This window comes from Arachis hypogaea, chromosome 17 (assembly GCF_003086295.3).
Source record: "Arachis hypogaea cultivar Tifrunner chromosome 17, arahy.Tifrunner.gnm2.J5K5, whole genome shotgun sequence".
Classification (NCBI taxonomy): Eukaryota; Viridiplantae; Streptophyta; class Magnoliopsida; order Fabales; family Fabaceae; genus Arachis; species Arachis hypogaea.
The window spans coordinates 28,923,030-28,940,909 of NC_092052.1; the positions used below are offsets into that span (position 1 = coordinate 28,923,030).

The window sequence follows — 17,880 nt, forward strand, 5'->3', positions numbered from 1 at the left end:
CAACAGCAACAAGTTCCAAATCATGTGTTAGATAGTTCATCTCATGCGGCCTTAATTGCCGTGAAGCATATGCTACAACATTCTGGTGCTGCATCAGAACGCACCCCAAACCCTTTAGAGATGCATCACAGTACACTTCAAATGGTTCACTTGGTTCAAGTAATACTAATACAGGTGCAGTAGTCAACCTGTGCTTTAATGCTTGGAAACTCTCTTCACATTTTGGAGTCCAAACAAAAGGTGTATCCTTCCTAGTCAACTTAGTTAAAGGTAAAGCAAGCTGTGAAAATCCCTTAATGAATCTGCGATAATACCCCGCCAAACCTAGAAAACTTCTGATCTCTGTCACTGAAGTTGGTCGCTCCCAATTCATCACTGCTTCCACCTTAGCAGGATCCACAGCTATTCCCTGCTTACTCACCACGTGGCCGAGAAACTTTACCTCACTCTTCCAAAACTCACATTTAGATAACTTAGCATATAACTTCTTATCTCTCAGAATTTACAGCACAGTTCGCAAGTGATCAGCATGCTCCTCTTCAGTCTTAGAATAAACAAGAATGTCATCAATAAAGACAATAACAAACTTGTCCAGATACGGTCGGAAAATCCTGTTCATATAATCCATAAATACTGTCGGGGCATTAGTTAACCCGAAAGATATCACTGTATACTCATAATGGCCATAACGCGTCCTGAAAGCAGTTTTTGAAATATCCTCATCTCTAACCCTTATTTGATGATACCCGGATTGCAAATCAATCTTAAAAAACACACAGGCACCTTGTAACTGATTCATTAGGTCATCGATTCTAGGTAACAGATATTTGTTCTTCACAGTGATCTTATTCAATTGCCGATAATCAACACACAAGCGCATACTCCCGTCCTTTTTCTTTACCAGTAACACTGGCACTCCCCACGGAGAAACACTTGGTCGGATAAAATGCTTACCCAACAGATCTTCCAGCTGAGCTTTCAATTCAGTCATTTCTAAAGGTAACATCCTGTAAGGAGTAATAGAAGTCGGACCGGCTCCAGGCACCAACTCAATTGCAAATTCAACCTCCCGATTAGGTGAAAATTCATTAATATCATCCGGAAACACATCTAAAAATTCACATACAACCAGAATCTGCTCTAAACTCTGATCATCGCCTGATACTCCTGCAGTTAATAACATAATACCCTGACATTCAGTTCCAGAACAGTTTACTATCATAGAATTCAAATAGTAACTATTCACCACAACTGGTGCTTCTGACCTTTCCGACATAAACTGTACTGACTTCTCAGAACAATCAAGCAAAACATGATTCTTGAATAACCAATCCAATCCCAAGATGAGATCAAGACCAGTCATAGGCAAACAAATCAAATCATGCACAAATTCACGCTGTTGTACTCGAAAGAAAACTTGTGGATATCCTATCCTAGTCACCATAGCTTCATGAGTAGCATTATATACTTTCAAATCATAACCTAAAATCACTATTCTCAGTCCTAACTCATTGGCCTTTTAAAATGCAATAAATGAATGAGTTGCTCCTGAATCAAATAAAGCATTCAAGATTTTACTAGCCATTTCACAATTACCTCTAATCAGTGTCTCAGATCCCTCAGCATCTACTGTAGAAGTGGTATACACTCTCCCCGGCTGCTGCACCCTACCAGTCTCATACTTCTTCTTCCCCGGGTAATTAGTGGCTATATGCTCGGGCTGTCCATAGGAATAGCATACTCCAAGTCCTAATCAGCACGAAACTCCAGGATGATACATTCCGCACTTCTGACAATTCAGATCCTGTTGTGGCTGCTTCCCAAACTGTTTTCCTTGACTAGCATTAGTATTCGGCCTTTTGTAATTTCCTTGACCCTGAGTTTGCTACGGAACAAAGCCTCCACACTTGAAATTCCTACCTCTCAGAGCAAAGTTCTTCCCTGAAGGCCTCAGAAATGGCACCCTCAAACTTCCTTTCTCTGCTGCCGCCTTCCTCACACAATCCTTAGCCACCCTACTCTTATTCACCAATTCAGAAAACACCCTGATCTCTATTGGGGCAACGAAGCTCAGAATATCGCTACGAAGACCTCCTTCATATTTAATACACTTCCATTCAGCAAAATCTTCAGGCGCACCTTGACAGATACGAGAAAAGCAACATAACTCTTCAAATTTACTAGTATACTCAACAACAGTCATCTGTCCCTGCTTTAATTGCATTAATTCAAGTTCCTTAGTATTTCTGGATGAATTAGGAAAGTATTTCCTATAGAATTCTGTCCGAAAAACCTCCCAAGGAATCGCAGCACCATCAGGCTGTAGGATACGCCGTGTTCCCTGCCACTAATACTGAGCTTCACCTTGCAACTAATAAGTTCCAAATTCAACCCATTGCTCTTCAGGAAACTGTTGTCCCTGTAACTCCCTTTCCATAGCCTGAATCCAATTATCTGCATCAGTGGAATTTGAGGTTCCCCTAAAAGTTGGAGGGTGAACTTTCAGAAATGCAGCAAGTGTCATAGGACAGTCCTCATCATTATTGTTCCCATGATTACCCTGATTTATCTGATCACCCAGTGCCTCAGTAGTTGCCTACATAGCTGCAGCCATATTTTTTCGAAGGCAACCATAAAGTCTACTGGATCAGTCCCTGTGGGGGGCAGGAGTAACGGTGCCTATCCTACCTCTACCTCTACCTCGCCCGCGACCGCGTCCGTGAGTCGACATATGGTCCCTATACACACCAAACAAGTGATATTAAGTTAATCAATCTCAATATCGCAAGTCTAATGCTTTAAGTTCCAAATGCATGCTCACAAATGTTTACGCCATATATATCAGTCAGATATCCTAATAGCACATAAACACATATACAGAGAATGCACAGAAGCCCAATCAGCCTATCTTCAAGGCTCTATAGGAACGAATTGCTCTGAAACCATAATGTAACACCTTACCACACTAAGCTTTACGCTTAAGTCGTTAAACAGGGGTGGTGTGGTATTACGACCTCCAAAATAAAACGAGTACATATAATAGCAGAAGAATTATAATATGCTAGGAGCCTTAAAGAATAGAGGAAATAGAAATCACGAAATAAAAGCGCAACGCTCAAGAAACGAGTTAACTTGCGTGCTAAGAAAACCTTAACTATTAAATATAAGGTAATGGAAGTAGGAATAGAGTGCCAAACATACAAAACAACAAGCTCCTAACTCAGCCTGCGAAGTTAAGACTGGCGGGAGAATATTTACATATATATATATATACATACATATCCAAAACCCAAAAGTACATATACACAATCCTGTCTCTCCATAAACCTCTAAGAGGATCAAAAGAATAAGTTATGCAGAGAGAAAGCTAAGTACATATATATACATCACTACACAACAAAATAACCCAGTAACCACTTCGCCTCAGAGGTCCAGCGCCTAACGGGATGTCTCTCGACCTGCATCTGAAAAATAACAACATAGTATGGAATGAGAACCGGAGGTTCTCAGTATGGTAAAGGTGTCACACACATAATATATAAGGTCCTGGGAATGCCAGAGGCAATCCTAGAACGCTGACACTCAGATTATAGAGCTTAAAGTATTAAACAGGAGCCATAAAATGTGGTTTTCTAAGAATATTTAAACCTAACTTAACTTAACCTTAAATCTAAGTCCCATACTGCCATTCCTACATACCTCCAACTTCATCATGCATTTTCACAGACAAATAAATAGATAAAGGCAAGCACAAGAAAGTTACAATTATTACAGGTAACAAATACACATTTAACATGGCAAGTACATCTAGGCACACCCAATTAAAGCACAATCAAGTAATTCAAGTAATGTGCATATGATGCATGCCTGTCCTATCGCTGATAAGGCTCATCTGTCGGTTATCCAGCCAACCCGACAAGTCTGAATTGAACTTAGACTGTCCCCCGACGTGCATCCCCAAGAGTCTATGCATAGCTTTTTCTCAAATAATCAATATTGCTCAATGGGGGTAACATTCCCGGGAATTTATATAGTGCCCGGTCACACTTACGTCGTAAGGTCAACAGAGTATCGAGTTTTCAACCTGGTACACGTGGTGGCAAGTCACGACACTTTATCCAGGGAATCTCGTATCTCAGATCATTAAATCATTCAAGCCAAATTTCATACATAATCTTTCATCAGAACATCTAGTAAAGTATCATATATGACTTATCCATAACATCTCATAATCAATTCATCTCTTTTCAACTTTACTTCACCTTCAAGTTATCCCTATTTCCTAGCTTTATCTGATTATCAAGTTTAACACTATTATTTATGACCAATGGAATGAAAATAAAGGTTTTGTAATTTGAAATAGGTTTCAAAAACCTTAAAATCATGTTTGCTGGAAAAGGTGCCACGCGTACGCATGGAATTGTAAAAACGCAGCTCGCGTGCGTGTCCCTCGTCATGCGTACATGTAGGAGAAATCTTTATGTCACGCGTATGTGTGGGTCACGCGTACGCGTGGACATGCTTGTTTATCCCTTACGCGCATGCATGGACTCGTGACTTACGCATCACTGAAAATCCACTCCATGCGTACTCGTGGGCGTATGTTCTTTGAAAAAACCCAGAAGCAGATGTAGTAGCAGAGTTGAGGAAACAAAGCTGCAAAATCCTGTTAAGGGACTGTTTATAAACTTAATCTTCCAACCAACATAACTTATTCGATTTGCAACATTTTTCAACCGTTCTTTGAGTGGCATAAACATCATAAACCCAATTTTTATTTTAAAACAAGTTAGAAACAAATTGAAGGTCCGAAGGCCAAGTTATACCTCGTCGAAGTTCGGCCAAAAACTAACTTTTGTAAATTCTTCAAAACCTCATTTTTCATTCAAAACTTCCATTCCAATCATTTTCAAACCTATTACACCAACTCAAATTACCAACAACTATCCTCAACAAGCTCCATATCTTTTCATCAATCACCATTCAACCAAACCAAAATATAACCATACAATTAACAATTCAATCACATATCCTTTCAAAGATCCATCTAACAACCAATATCATCTTACAAACAAAATCACCAAACCAAACCAAGCATGTTCATCAACCAATTACTAAACATTAAATATACACCTGCATTCCAACTTATCCTATGGTCATCTACCCTAAGTTTAAAACAACATTATATGTTAAATGCAAGAAACCTAAACCATACCTTGGCTGATTTCCACGTAACGACCAAAGCTATTTATTCAAAATCAAGACAGCCTCTCAAAATTCAACTAGTCAGCTTCCTCCAAGTTCCAGTATTCACAATTTCAAGCTCCAATTATTTATTCACAACCTAATACACATTCATAACACATATATATCCAATTTAATACTCAAAGCTAAAATTCAATGAAAATAAAATAGAATTATCGTATTCTCACCTTACCCAAGCTTCACATAAGCAAGAGTGAACATTTCCCTCAAGCTAATTGGATCCTAAAACACCAGAAATTAAAGAAATTCAACATTCCTTCTCAAATTTCAAAAATTGGGGGAAAGAAGAGACCGAGGTGAAATAACAAGTTACCTATGAAATTGTTCCAGTAGAAACGTAGAGCTCGACGCGGTGAACGCGTGGCCGTAAACGGTGCGGCGATTGGAGCTCAGACGGAGAAGTTATGGGAGTTGAAAATTTGCCGTAGGGGGTTCGGGAGTATTCTTCTCCCTGGGGCTTTTCACGCTGCTGCAAGTGAAATAAAGAAGAAAGGGGCTTTCGGGCTCATTTAATGTGTTGGTCCGGTTGGACCAACAACCCAGTTCAGGTCCGGTTCAATCGGTTTGGCCCGTTTGGTCCAATCTTGGACCGTTTTCTTCGAAATTAGTGTTAAAATTTTTGTTTCAATGAGCTCTATCCTAATTTGATATAATATTCGTATTTCTAATCTTCCTTATTAAAAACTAATTTATTGACTAATTATCTACTAATTAATCGGGGTTTACAGCTGCTACCCCTATGACTTCTAACTTGATGTTGATATCCACAGATGGTGTGCCATTTGAGCATGTGAGCCTGTACAGATCTGCTGTTGGAAGCCTCCAATACCTCATTGTCACCAGGCCTGAAATTGCGTTCTGTGTCAACAAAGTCTGCCAATTTATGCAAGCTCCGCTGGATAAGCATTGGAAGGCGGTAAAGCGTATCCTCAGGTATCTGCAAGGCACGAGGACCATGGGGATTCATCTATGCAAACCTACTGAGTTGATCTTTACAGGATATACTGACTCTAATTGGGCCTTAGACATTGAGGATCGCAAATCCACTGCTGGCTATTGTGTCATGTTTGGGCCAAACCCTGTTTCTTGGTGCTCAAAGAAGCAGGCTGCAGTATCTCGTTCCAGCACAGAGGCTGAGTACTGTGGCATTGCTAATGTGGTAGCCGAGCTGCTCTAGATTCGAAATTTACTTTGTGAAATTCACATTCTTGTACCTACCCCCAAAGTGTATTGTGATAATACAGGTGTTGTGTTAATGTCTGCAAATTCTGTGCTTCATTCTCGCTCAAAGCATTTTGAGATTGATCTCCATTTGGTGTGAGACCATGTAGCCAAAGGGCGAGTCCAGATTCATCATATCCCTGGAGATGCTCAAATTGTCGATGTCATGACTAAGGCAGTAAGCTCTTCACAGTTTGCAACCTTTCGGTCCAAACTCAAAATTGAGCAACCTCAATCGTTGAGTTTGAGGGGGGGATGATAGGATAATAGAACAGAATAATGAAAGTTTGTTAGAGTCACTTAGCAATTAGTTAGTAACTAATTAGTGACAATAGGTGCAGCAAGTCACGTATTTCAACATATGTATATAAACTCCTATTAACTGTAGCTGCTACATAATAATCACATTCTCATTCTCTCATTCATTCATCTAAACTTCATCTTTCTCTCTCACAACACTCTGAGTTACCAATACCATTTCAATACTTATTGTATTTGTCCGAACCTTATTTTGGCTAAAATCTAATTCTAAAATTAATTATCATATTATTTATATATTAACATTTTCCATAATAAGTTGGTTACTTTGGTGCAATAATGAAATTGTAAATAATCATAAATAAATTTAATGTTGTAAATAAAATATTTATAAATTTTTGGATCACTCTTCAATTTTTTTTATCTTTAATTTTTTATTCATCAATTCTTCAAGGCAGTAGCACCACCGTTATCAAAGTCATCAAATGAAAGAGTGCGATGGAGATAAGACAAAACGCCGCTTGGCGGAGCTGTAGAAACCAATGCTGATGGCCAGTAATGGACCAGAAATTTATATTAAGAAAACAATAATATACATTACTATCAAAAAAATATATTAATTCAAATTTAAAAAATAAAAGTGTATATTAATTATTCGAATACAAAAAAATAAAAAATTACATATAATAAAATAAGATAAAAAATATTTTTTATTATAATTTCTAAAAATAAAAAATATATATTCTAAATTAGTAAATTGATCAATTAAATTTAAAAATTTATATGCAACATAATTACATAAAATAAAATAGAACGAAAGATAAACAAATAAATAATAAGATCACTAAATTGAGAATAAAATAAAATATATAAATTTATGAAGAGAATAAAAAATTAGATTAATACCTAAACTATAATTGTTTGAATTAAAATTTACAATTAAAAATATCAAAAAGAGAAACAATAAAATTGAAAGATATATAGAGTCATAGAGAGTTATATAAAAAAAGTATTTAAAATTTACTTTTTGATAAAGAAAATATGACTACTAAAAAAGAATAGAAAAAGAAGGTTGAAAATATAAAATTAAAAAGAGGGTTTAAAAGAATAAAAGAGTGGTGACGACTGGGATTTAAAAATGAGAAAGTATTAAATTTGATTAGATTAACTAATAATCAAAATGATAGAAAGATTAAATAAATTTAAAACTTTAAATAATTAGGCTTAATTTATTTGTAATGGGGTTATTTAAAATTTAAAATAAAAAATATTATATATATATATATTTAAAAAAATTTAATTGAGAGTGGGGCAAGTGCCCCCTACTGTAACACGTAGGTTTGTGCCTGCTGACGGCGTTGCTGTCGTCGACCATCATAGAAAGGATTGTGCTAGAAAACAAGAATCGTTTAGCTAGGTTGGCAACGAGGAGAGTAGCCGAGACGTTCTTGGAAAATGAGGTTGGAGTGATAGCAGTGAAAAGTGAGAGATTAGACGATGGAATTGGGTTAGAATTTGAGACTAGTTAAGTTAGGAGAGATAATATGAGAATTTTAAATAATTTTTTAAAATTTAAGTAATTTTGTGAAAATTTATTTTTTATAAGTATAAATTAGTTTTAATTTTTTTATGGTTAAATTTATCAGTATTATAATTTTTTATGGTTAGTTTTAATATTTTACTATAATAATAATTTTTTTTCTTTATCAAGATCATAGTTATCAAAATCAAACTAGTAATCGAATCGGTCAAATTATTAAGTTACTGGATAATTAGTTCAATCGATGGATCAAGTTGAATCGGTTAATTCAGTACTATGTAAATAAAAAATAAAAATAATAAAAAAATTTAAAATTAAAATTTAAAATATATATTTTCACTAATATTTTAAAAATATCAAGTTATTTTAAAATAATATGGATCAGGAACAATAAGTATTTTGTTATTTTTACGCTATCATAAATATTTTTATTTTATTTTTATATTAAAATAACAATTATTTTTAAATTTCAATAATTTATTAAGTAGTTTATATCTATTACACTATTATATATTACAAGTATTTATTTAAAAATAATACTAATAAATATTATATAATTATAAAAAAAATAAATTTATAATTATTGTTAAATAAAAATATAATTAATTTAAAAATAAATAAATTTATAACTAAAATTAAAATAAATTAAATAAAAATAAACTATTTAATAAAATATATATATAATTTATATATATATTAATAAGAATTATGACAGTCTTGTGTGACTGTAAGTGGCCTTACTTTTCTAGAGGGGAGGAGTTTGAATCCTATCTCCAACATTTTGGTAAAATTTAAATCTTAACCAATTCGATTGCATGGGTCTTTACCAAATTTGACTGTTTTTATTAGTTTACTTTGAATTTGACTGGTTCACATCGATTTTTTATCTCTGCTGCTTAAGTATCAGACCGAATCTATATAAGATTTGGTTTATTAATTTTTTTGGTTGAACCGGTCGGTTTAATGACACTGATAAAGACTCTAATGCCATTTTCCTTAAAAAAAAAAACGTTAAAACGTTACTAACTAAATCCTTCAATAAAAGTATTCAAGATTAATACATCATCGTATATGCTTTTGTCACCAATTTCCTGCCTGCCAGTTTTATTTCCTTTGTTTGGTTTGGTATTAAATGCCATGACCGAAGGAACCGTACCCCCTCCATATTTTACTTTCCTTCCTTTTTTTTTTTTTTCTTTCACCAAACTTGATCATTTTGTTTCATTGTGTAGGATGTTTCAAAGAGTTGGGAAAGGTACCCTAATAGAGTAGGCAGTCAATTATAGTTTACCTAAGTTGTATACTATGTTACTTCATCCAAAATGAAATTACACGTCTAATATAATACTGGTAAAACCTAAGATCTTAACTGCCAGTTTTCCGAAAAAAGTTTAACCATAATTTATTTTAATTTATATTTTTAATTAATACTTTTAAATATTATTAACTAATTATTAATTAAAAATAATAATTTATACTAGTTTGGCTACATTGTTTTTCCCTAAAAGTAAATAAAATTGCACAATTCACTTGTTCTAGCTAAATGAAATTCACATTAAAATTATCGTTCTTATAAATAACTCGAAAAGTCTTGGAAAACAAAAATTTTTAGTCATTGTACTATGTATATCTATATATGTTATTATTATTATTATTATTTAACGTAACTAATGAAATTTATCATTTATTTAGTTTCCTAGTAAAACCATTATTTATATTTAGAGTAAACCACTAAAATTGTATTCAAATAATTTTATCTATTAAAAAGATATATTTAAAATTTTTTATCAACAAAAATATCTTTAAATAATTTTAAAAAGTGACAAAAATACCAAATATTAAATATGTATTCTCAAAAAATACTTTATAGATTGAATTTTGATGCATCTTTTTGCAAGTATGATTAAAAAAATAAGATATTTTTTATCTTTAAAATTTGATATTTTTTCACTAAATATATATTTTTTGTAATTTTTTTTATCACCAACCAATAATATTTTTAAAAAATAAAATAAAAATATATAGATCAAATTTTTATCCTATTTTTTTGTGTGTATTTTTAAACAATTATCTAAATATTTCTATATAATTTTGGATCAAATGCATAAACAATTTGTCAAATATAAAAATTGTTTGTCACTTAAAATAAAATATTCTTTTTGAATATTTTTGTCATGTTTTTAAATTATTTAAAAGTATTTTTATTGATAATAAAATTCAAATATATTTTTGTCAACGAACAAAATTATTTCGATGCATTTTTTATAATTTATCCTTATATTTAAATTCTTTAATCAGCTAATAAAATAATGGAGGATGTGCTCCCATAACGATGCGTAAAATGTCTTTTTGTAAAAATACTTATGTATTGCATTATTATTGGATGTATTAATAAATCAGTTATTTTTGAATTTCTTAACAAATTAGAATAAAATTGATTTTTTTATAACAATAACAATAAACCCAATTATTATCATATCCGGTCGAACCAACCAATTTACATGACCCAATGGATTATGGTTTTTTTTTTAAAACAAAAATCAGAGATATATTTATCTTTTTATCAAAAAATTTAAACATGATTCGATTTAGATTGTGTAAATCGATTGGATCAAATCAGATCTAATAATTATAGTGCGGACAATTACAACCTGTTTGGAATGCATCTGATTTGAAATCATAGATGAATTGAATTCTATTCCTTGCTTTGGAATAGAAAAAAAAAAACATGAAGTTGAATTCCGGTGTTACCCCCATTTACAAATCAGACATACTTTGGTCTGATTTCAAAATCAATTCTCACCTAAATCTTACTTAAATGGTGCAATATCAAAAATACCCCTGTCCAAATTATAATATTTCATAATCCCTTCACTTTCTTCTCATTCCTTCTCTCTTTCTCTCTCTTCAATGGCCGGAATCCGCTTGCAGCCAGAGGACTCTGACGCCTCACAGCAACAAGCTCGAGCGGTGGCCGCTGATCTGGTCTCCGACGACGACCGCTCCGTCGCCGCCGACTCCTGGTATATAAAGAGCGAGTACGGCAGCACATTCGACGACGACCAGCGCCACACCGACGCCGTCGAAGCTCTCAACAACGCCAACCTCCCCCTCCCTTCGATTACAGGTTCCTCTCTCTCTGTGAATATTTTAAGGTTGAAGTGAATCGAAACGACAACGTATTGAATGAAATTGAAATTTTTGGGTTTCTGGAAATCGCTCTGTGAAGCTGAATGTCTTTCATTCATTCGTTGTTTTCTTCAATGCCTTGATTTAGTTTATAAGACGAGAGGGCAGGTTTATGGGTGTTTGGATATGTATATAGAAAGGGTGAAAGTGTGAAGTTTTGTTATTTAAAACTATGTGAAATTCGCTTAGGTTTTTGGATTTTAGTAGTGGGAGAAAGAATTTAATTATATGTGAAATTCATGGGTGAGATGGATCTAATTGGTGAAGTTGTGTTAGACTAATTTTACTTATAAGTGATTTATATAATTATATTATCTAATTTAATTAATAAATAAAATTATACTTAATATTTATTGAGGGGTAAAAATATCTTAGAGAAATAATGTAATTCATCAACAAGTCATTCCAAATAATGGAATTCAATTCTATCTCATTAAATGAGTTAGTTGTTCCAAACTATAAAATTGAATTCCATTTCTTTAGGAATTCATTTCTTGATGGAATTGAATTCTAATTTCATCATTTAAAGGTGTCCAAACAGACTGTTAGATTTATTATTGTTGCTATAATAAACCGATTTTATTCTAATTTATTAAAAAATAAATTATTAATCGATTTAATAAAAATGTCTAATAATATTATGACACATATAAACGTCTTTAAAAAAATATTTTTAATGTCTTTATCGGTCTACTACAATAATTTGACTTCCTACTTAAATTCCAAGCACTTAAAAAAATAAACAAAGGCTACTCCTGCTTTACAATAGTTATACGACAGAGGCACAAACTCTCAATTTATCATGATAATTAATCAAATAAAAAGAAAACAAGATTAAATCTCTCATGTTTCTTTTGGTGAAATCTCTGATATCCTGATATAGGACAATAATTAACACAACATATATAGAAATATAAACAAACACCAGTTCCCCCCACTTTAGCTGAGCAACTATATACTATAATCAAATTTTCCACTCACCCAATCCAACAGACCCAACCCCCAAACAAAATGCAAATAGTAAGTAAAATGTAGTAAACCAACATATACAGTTTTTCATCCATAATTAAAATATAAATATAAATTCACCCTTCTGAATGACGAAAACATCCCTCACCAAGTCACCATGTATGTGCTTACGTGGCACCAACCCCTAACATCACAGATTCACAGCCTCAATCTTCCTTGGTTCCAGGAACACCCTGAGCCCATTCTTCATGAACAAAGTGAGTGACATCTTCTGCTCCACACGGTGACCGGGAACCGGCAACAGCCGGTACCTCAAAAGCACAGCCGCAGCCACCGATTTCATCTGAAGGTAAGCCAGGTCCTTCCCCAAACAAGTTCTCGGTCCAGCGTTAAAAGCCACGAACTTAAACCCATCCTTTGGCGGTTCGAACCGGTCTTCACGAATCGAAAGCCACCGCTCCGGTCTAAACTCCAAACAATCTTTTCCCCAAACACACTCAACCCTCCCCGCCGAGTATATCGAATACGTCACCGTCGAACCCGCCGGAACCACCGTGCCATCTGGCAACACATCGTCGGCGACGGCCTGCTTGAAATCCTGAGGCACCGACGGGTACAACCGCAGCGTCTCCGCCAGCGCTGCCTTCAGGTAAACCATCTTGTCCGCCTCGTCGAAGTCCAGTGGTTCCTCCACCCACCGCCGTCGGTCTCCGCCGCGGCTCCGGTTGAGTATCGCCGTGATCTCCGCCACGATCCTCGCCTCCACATTGGGGTGGTTCATTACGAGCCAGAAGAACCAGCTGAGCGCCACGGATGACGTGTCCCTTCCCGCCAAAACGAAATTCAGAACGATCCGTTGCAAGATAGTTGGGCTTAACGGTTTTCCGTTAGCGTCACGCTTCTTCATGAAACGGGAGAGCAAGTCGTCCGAAGGGGATTCCTTGCGGTCCAAAATGGCGTCGTTCATGTAAGTTTCAACTATCTCGAGACTCTCCTTTAACCGTTTTTCTTGTCCGATGCACAGAAGCTTCTGGAACCTCCAAACGATACCTGGATACAAGGATCTGTGCATTGTAGCTTCCGTTGCGGTGTCGAACGCCACGGCAAAAGGGTTTTCTGGTAAATGTGGTGAGAGGGTTTCGGGGTCCTTCCCGAAAGTAAGGCCGCAAATGTTGTCAAATGTAAGGCGAAGGAGAAGGTCCTGAAGATCTACATGAACCTTCTCCTTTGCCGCTTTGTCTAGGATGCACCATAGACGATTCTTGATGGTGCGGTTCACCCACCGTGCCATCGCTTGCCTTAGGGTTCGTGTTGTGAACTCTAAGGCAGCTGTTTTCCGCTGCATGAGCCACGTGTCACCGTCGCTGTTGAAAATCCCTTGTCCTAAGAGGTCGTGGAATGCCGTTTGCCATTTAGGGCCCTTAGGGTAGTTGTCGAACCGGGTTCGGAGTATGTGCTCAAGGTTTTTCGGGTGGCAGGTGACCGTGTAGAACCCTTGCTTGCGCGCCAAGAAAGGAAATGGTATGATACATGTTTGGTACGTGGCTCCAGCGGTGGCGCGGAGGTTGTCGGCTATCCAGTCGTGGACACGGTTCCGGTTCTTGAAGAGGACCGGGAGGCTCCCCACGAATGGCCAGGCCTTCGGGCCGGTTAAGGTCTGGGAAAGGAGTTTGAACCAAAGGAAGTAAGCTGATAGTGCTGCTGCTAGGGTGAGGAGGAGTGGGAGGGTTTCCATTTGCATGATATGATGCAGTAATGAAAGGACACTAATTAAGTTGGACTTTGCATGAAGAACACTCTTTGTTTATATATTTTTGGGAGTGTGACATATGAGAAGGTTTAGGAAGAGTTGTTAGGAATCTTTGTTTCTTTCTTTCTTGTCTAGTAGAGTGGTCAATATTAGGTGGATCATTCGGATATTGATCAATAGTGACGGTACTTGTAGTATTGCTACTAGATGAAGAGTTTCTTGCACGCAAATAAGTTTATATATATTCTTATGATTTAATTTAAATAGGATGGTAAATATATATTTTTGTATTATCATTTAAATATTTAATTATGTAATTAAGTCACATAATTTTTAGTTAATATTAGTTCATTTTTTTTGTAAAATATTTTTTAAATTTTATTTTAATTTTTAAAAAATTTAAGATTTAAAATTAGAATTTAGGCTTAAAAAATATTAAGAGGCCATATTTTTAATTAATATTAGTTAACTAATTTCTTTGTTTGTATAATATTAAAATTTAAAATTTAGAGTTTATGATTAAAAAATTAGTACTTATTTGAGTTTAGAGTATTAAAATTTAGAGTATTGATAAAATATTGGCCAAAATTGATTATTTTTTTGGTTGGGAGTCACTCAGATAAATACGTTTAAAATACTCAGATAAAGACGTTTAAAATATCTTTTTTTAAAGAGATTTTTTAGTAATTAAAATTTAACACATATATAGTGCTTGTTTGGGCACCATTAAATCGATAAAAAATATCTTTTTCAATAAAAAATATTTTTTTTAATGTGTTTAGCAAATTTCTAATAGTAAAAGTATTAGAAAAATAAATAAAAAAGATCTTTTTTAAGAAGTTACAATTTATATCTTTTTTAAAAGATCTATTTTCCTTAAAAAAAATATTTTTCACATAATAAATGAATAAAAAATTACTTTTATCTTATTTTACCCAAACATAATTGATAGATAAAAAGATTTTTTTATATGAGATATTTAAACATAAAATCACTTTTACTTTTGTAAAAGATCTTTTAAAAAATCATTAAAAAAAATCTTTTTTAAAAATAGTATCCAAACAAGCCCATAATCAATTAAACCGTATTATTTTTGTCAAAATTAGACAAATTAATTTGACAAAAAAATGGTGAATCGAATCTTGAACTGGTCTAAACTATAGTCATTTTCTATTAAAAAAATAATATTAATTTAGACCAGTTCAAGATTCAATTCACCATTTTTTTGTCAAATTAATTTGTCCGGCCTAATTTTAACAAAAATAACACGATTTAATCAATTATATGTGTTAAATTTAATTACTAAAAAATATATTTAAAAAAAATATTTTAAACGTCTTTATTTGAGTGGCTTCTTTTTTAATTATGTAGCATTATTTTTTAGAATTTAGAATTTAATATTTAAAATTTAAATTAAAAATTAAAAATTTAAATAATTAAATTGGTTGATATTGACAAAAAAAATTGACTCTCTCATTAAATTTTTAAGTTATTATAGTTAATTTTGTCATTTCATTACATTTTTTAATATATTTTTTTACAAAATATTATGTGTATTTTAAAATTAATTACTGTTTATTTTTATTGTTTATTTTGTATTTAATATATATTTTATATTTGTCTATATAATTGATTTTGGTGATTAAGTTTAATGTATATCTAACATAAATTTTTTTATCATAAAAAATATATATTTTAAAAAGAGGAAATATGATCTTAAACGAAAAATCTCTTATTTAATTATATTTACCATCATCAATTCATCATCATCATGGCACAGTAAAAACCAAAGTGTACGTTACCATCCTCATATGTTTCTCAGTTATATCGGTTTGTTTTCTGCATGCTCCTTTTGGGTTTGCCATTACTTTCATTAATTGAATCGTGGCAGATATAGAGGGGCTAGTAATAATAATGAAAATAAAGCGCATCAATCAATTGCATCGACCAAAAAACGAAAACTTCTCGCGAAAATTATTTTTAATATGAAAATGGGGATGATGTTTTGATTGAATATTATTATTTAAAGTATAAGAAAGTTTTCAAATGATCCAGTGACTTTTATTGGTTCACCAAAGATCCAGCCTGTAGTACTGTAGAGATAAATAATTAAAAATCTTGACGGTTTAGATTTGTTGTAATTATTACACACTAAAATCGTAGTAGAATAGTCTATTCTGTTCCTTATACCTATTCAAAACTTGACCTGAAAAACAACTGGGATATTGACATAGAAGGCAGATGTTGTATGTGTTGTGAATATATGTAGCCGCAACTGTGCGCTCGGTTGACAAATGGAGCCGCAGTAGTCAGGGATTTTTTTTTGGACTAAAAGGCATGGGTCTTTGTTTTTTTTGACAAGCATAGAGATTGATTGGGCTTTGTGAGATTTAAGTATTGATGGTTGTTTCACTATTTTATTTCATGGAAACAAAATCAGGTCTTTACAAGTTTCAACACCTTCATTTATGCTACTGTTGAACCACAACAAAAATTACCCAATTCAACTACGACATGTCATTACACAAATTAAACATTCACCCACCAATTCAAGACACAGGATTGACAATCGGAACTAAGTAACGAAGACTTCCACATAGGACCCTCACTTGGATCGGAACCACCTGATGGCCGGAGTACCTGACCTATTGAACTGACGGTGGAGGCCACAAGACAGCAACGACCAACACCCAAACGATGCCTTGCTGGATTTCTCGAATGCCGCCTGACAGGAAATCGACCGCAGGAAGGGAGCGACTGACCATCCGACGCTGACGACCTACCTCGCCCACTTTCACTCGACCGCGGCGAATGACAACCTTCACTGACGAGCGGGGGATCACGCCGTCAGAAGAAGCAATCTGTTGGAGCCACCAATAGCCGCATGCGACACTGATAGCCGCCGACATAGACGTCACATACGTTCTGGGAGCCAGTGTCAAGTAAGACACAAACGCAACTGAGAGACGCTGGGGGGTGAGGCCAGCAACGTCACCTTCGGAACTTCGGGTTTTCAAAACGACCACGTTTTGAATTACATACCTATAACACAATTTCAACTTTTCCCACCAACCCTCCATGTGTCATATGTATAACGGGCTTCACTTACTTTCCCTAACTATATCACTAAACCCATTATTACTACAACAGTGCCAACAAAGATTTCTTAAAGGCCCACACTAAACAAAACATTCTCAAATTTTATGCCAGCGCTAATTCCTTAAATGTTGCACATGTTAGGCCCATTGCCTCACTGAACAAAAAAATTCACCTAAGGCCCAACAACGCCAAATCATATAGCAGCTGGCTCAAATGCAACTTGGCTATCTTTTTCCTTTAAGCTGATCACATCGTACTGCCCCTATGGTGACTTTTCATTTTATTTCAGGGACATTAACGATATTATATAGCGTGCTACGAGACAAATTTAAAACCTGTTACCTTACCGTACCTGGATCTTTGGTGAACCAATAAAGGTCACTGGATCATTTGAAAATTTTCCTAAAGTATATTATAATATTAGAAATGTAAAAATTTTTAGAAATAAGCAAGTATATAAAAATTTATCTATCATTTAGTCAGTAAGTATTTTTATACCATTATAATATGAAAAGTCTCACTTATGTTGTTTAAAAGATACGATAATACAAATAGATTTCTCTTATGATTCTCTCCAAGGTACTAGATG

General features: G+C 34.1%; 2 protein-coding genes across 2 annotated transcripts; one reads left to right on the forward strand and one right to left on the reverse strand.

Annotated features, from left to right (window-relative positions):
• Window positions 1-6,004: 6,004 nt before the first annotated feature.
• LOC140180551 (secreted RxLR effector protein 161-like) lies at window positions 6,005-6,442 on the forward strand. Its single transcript, XM_072221774.1, has one exon. The coding sequence runs from the start codon at window positions 6,005-6,007 to the stop codon at window positions 6,440-6,442; it is 438 nt and encodes a 145-aa protein (XP_072077875.1).
• A 5,879-nt stretch (window positions 6,443-12,321) lies between these two features.
• Window positions 12,322-14,232, reverse strand: LOC112766291 (cytochrome P450 86A1). Its single transcript, XM_025812200.3, has one exon. The coding sequence runs from the start codon at window positions 14,181-14,183 to the stop codon at window positions 12,633-12,635; it is 1,551 nt and encodes a 516-aa protein (XP_025667985.1). The 5' UTR covers window positions 14,184-14,232; the 3' UTR covers window positions 12,322-12,632.
• Window positions 14,233-17,880: the final 3,648 nt, after the last annotated feature.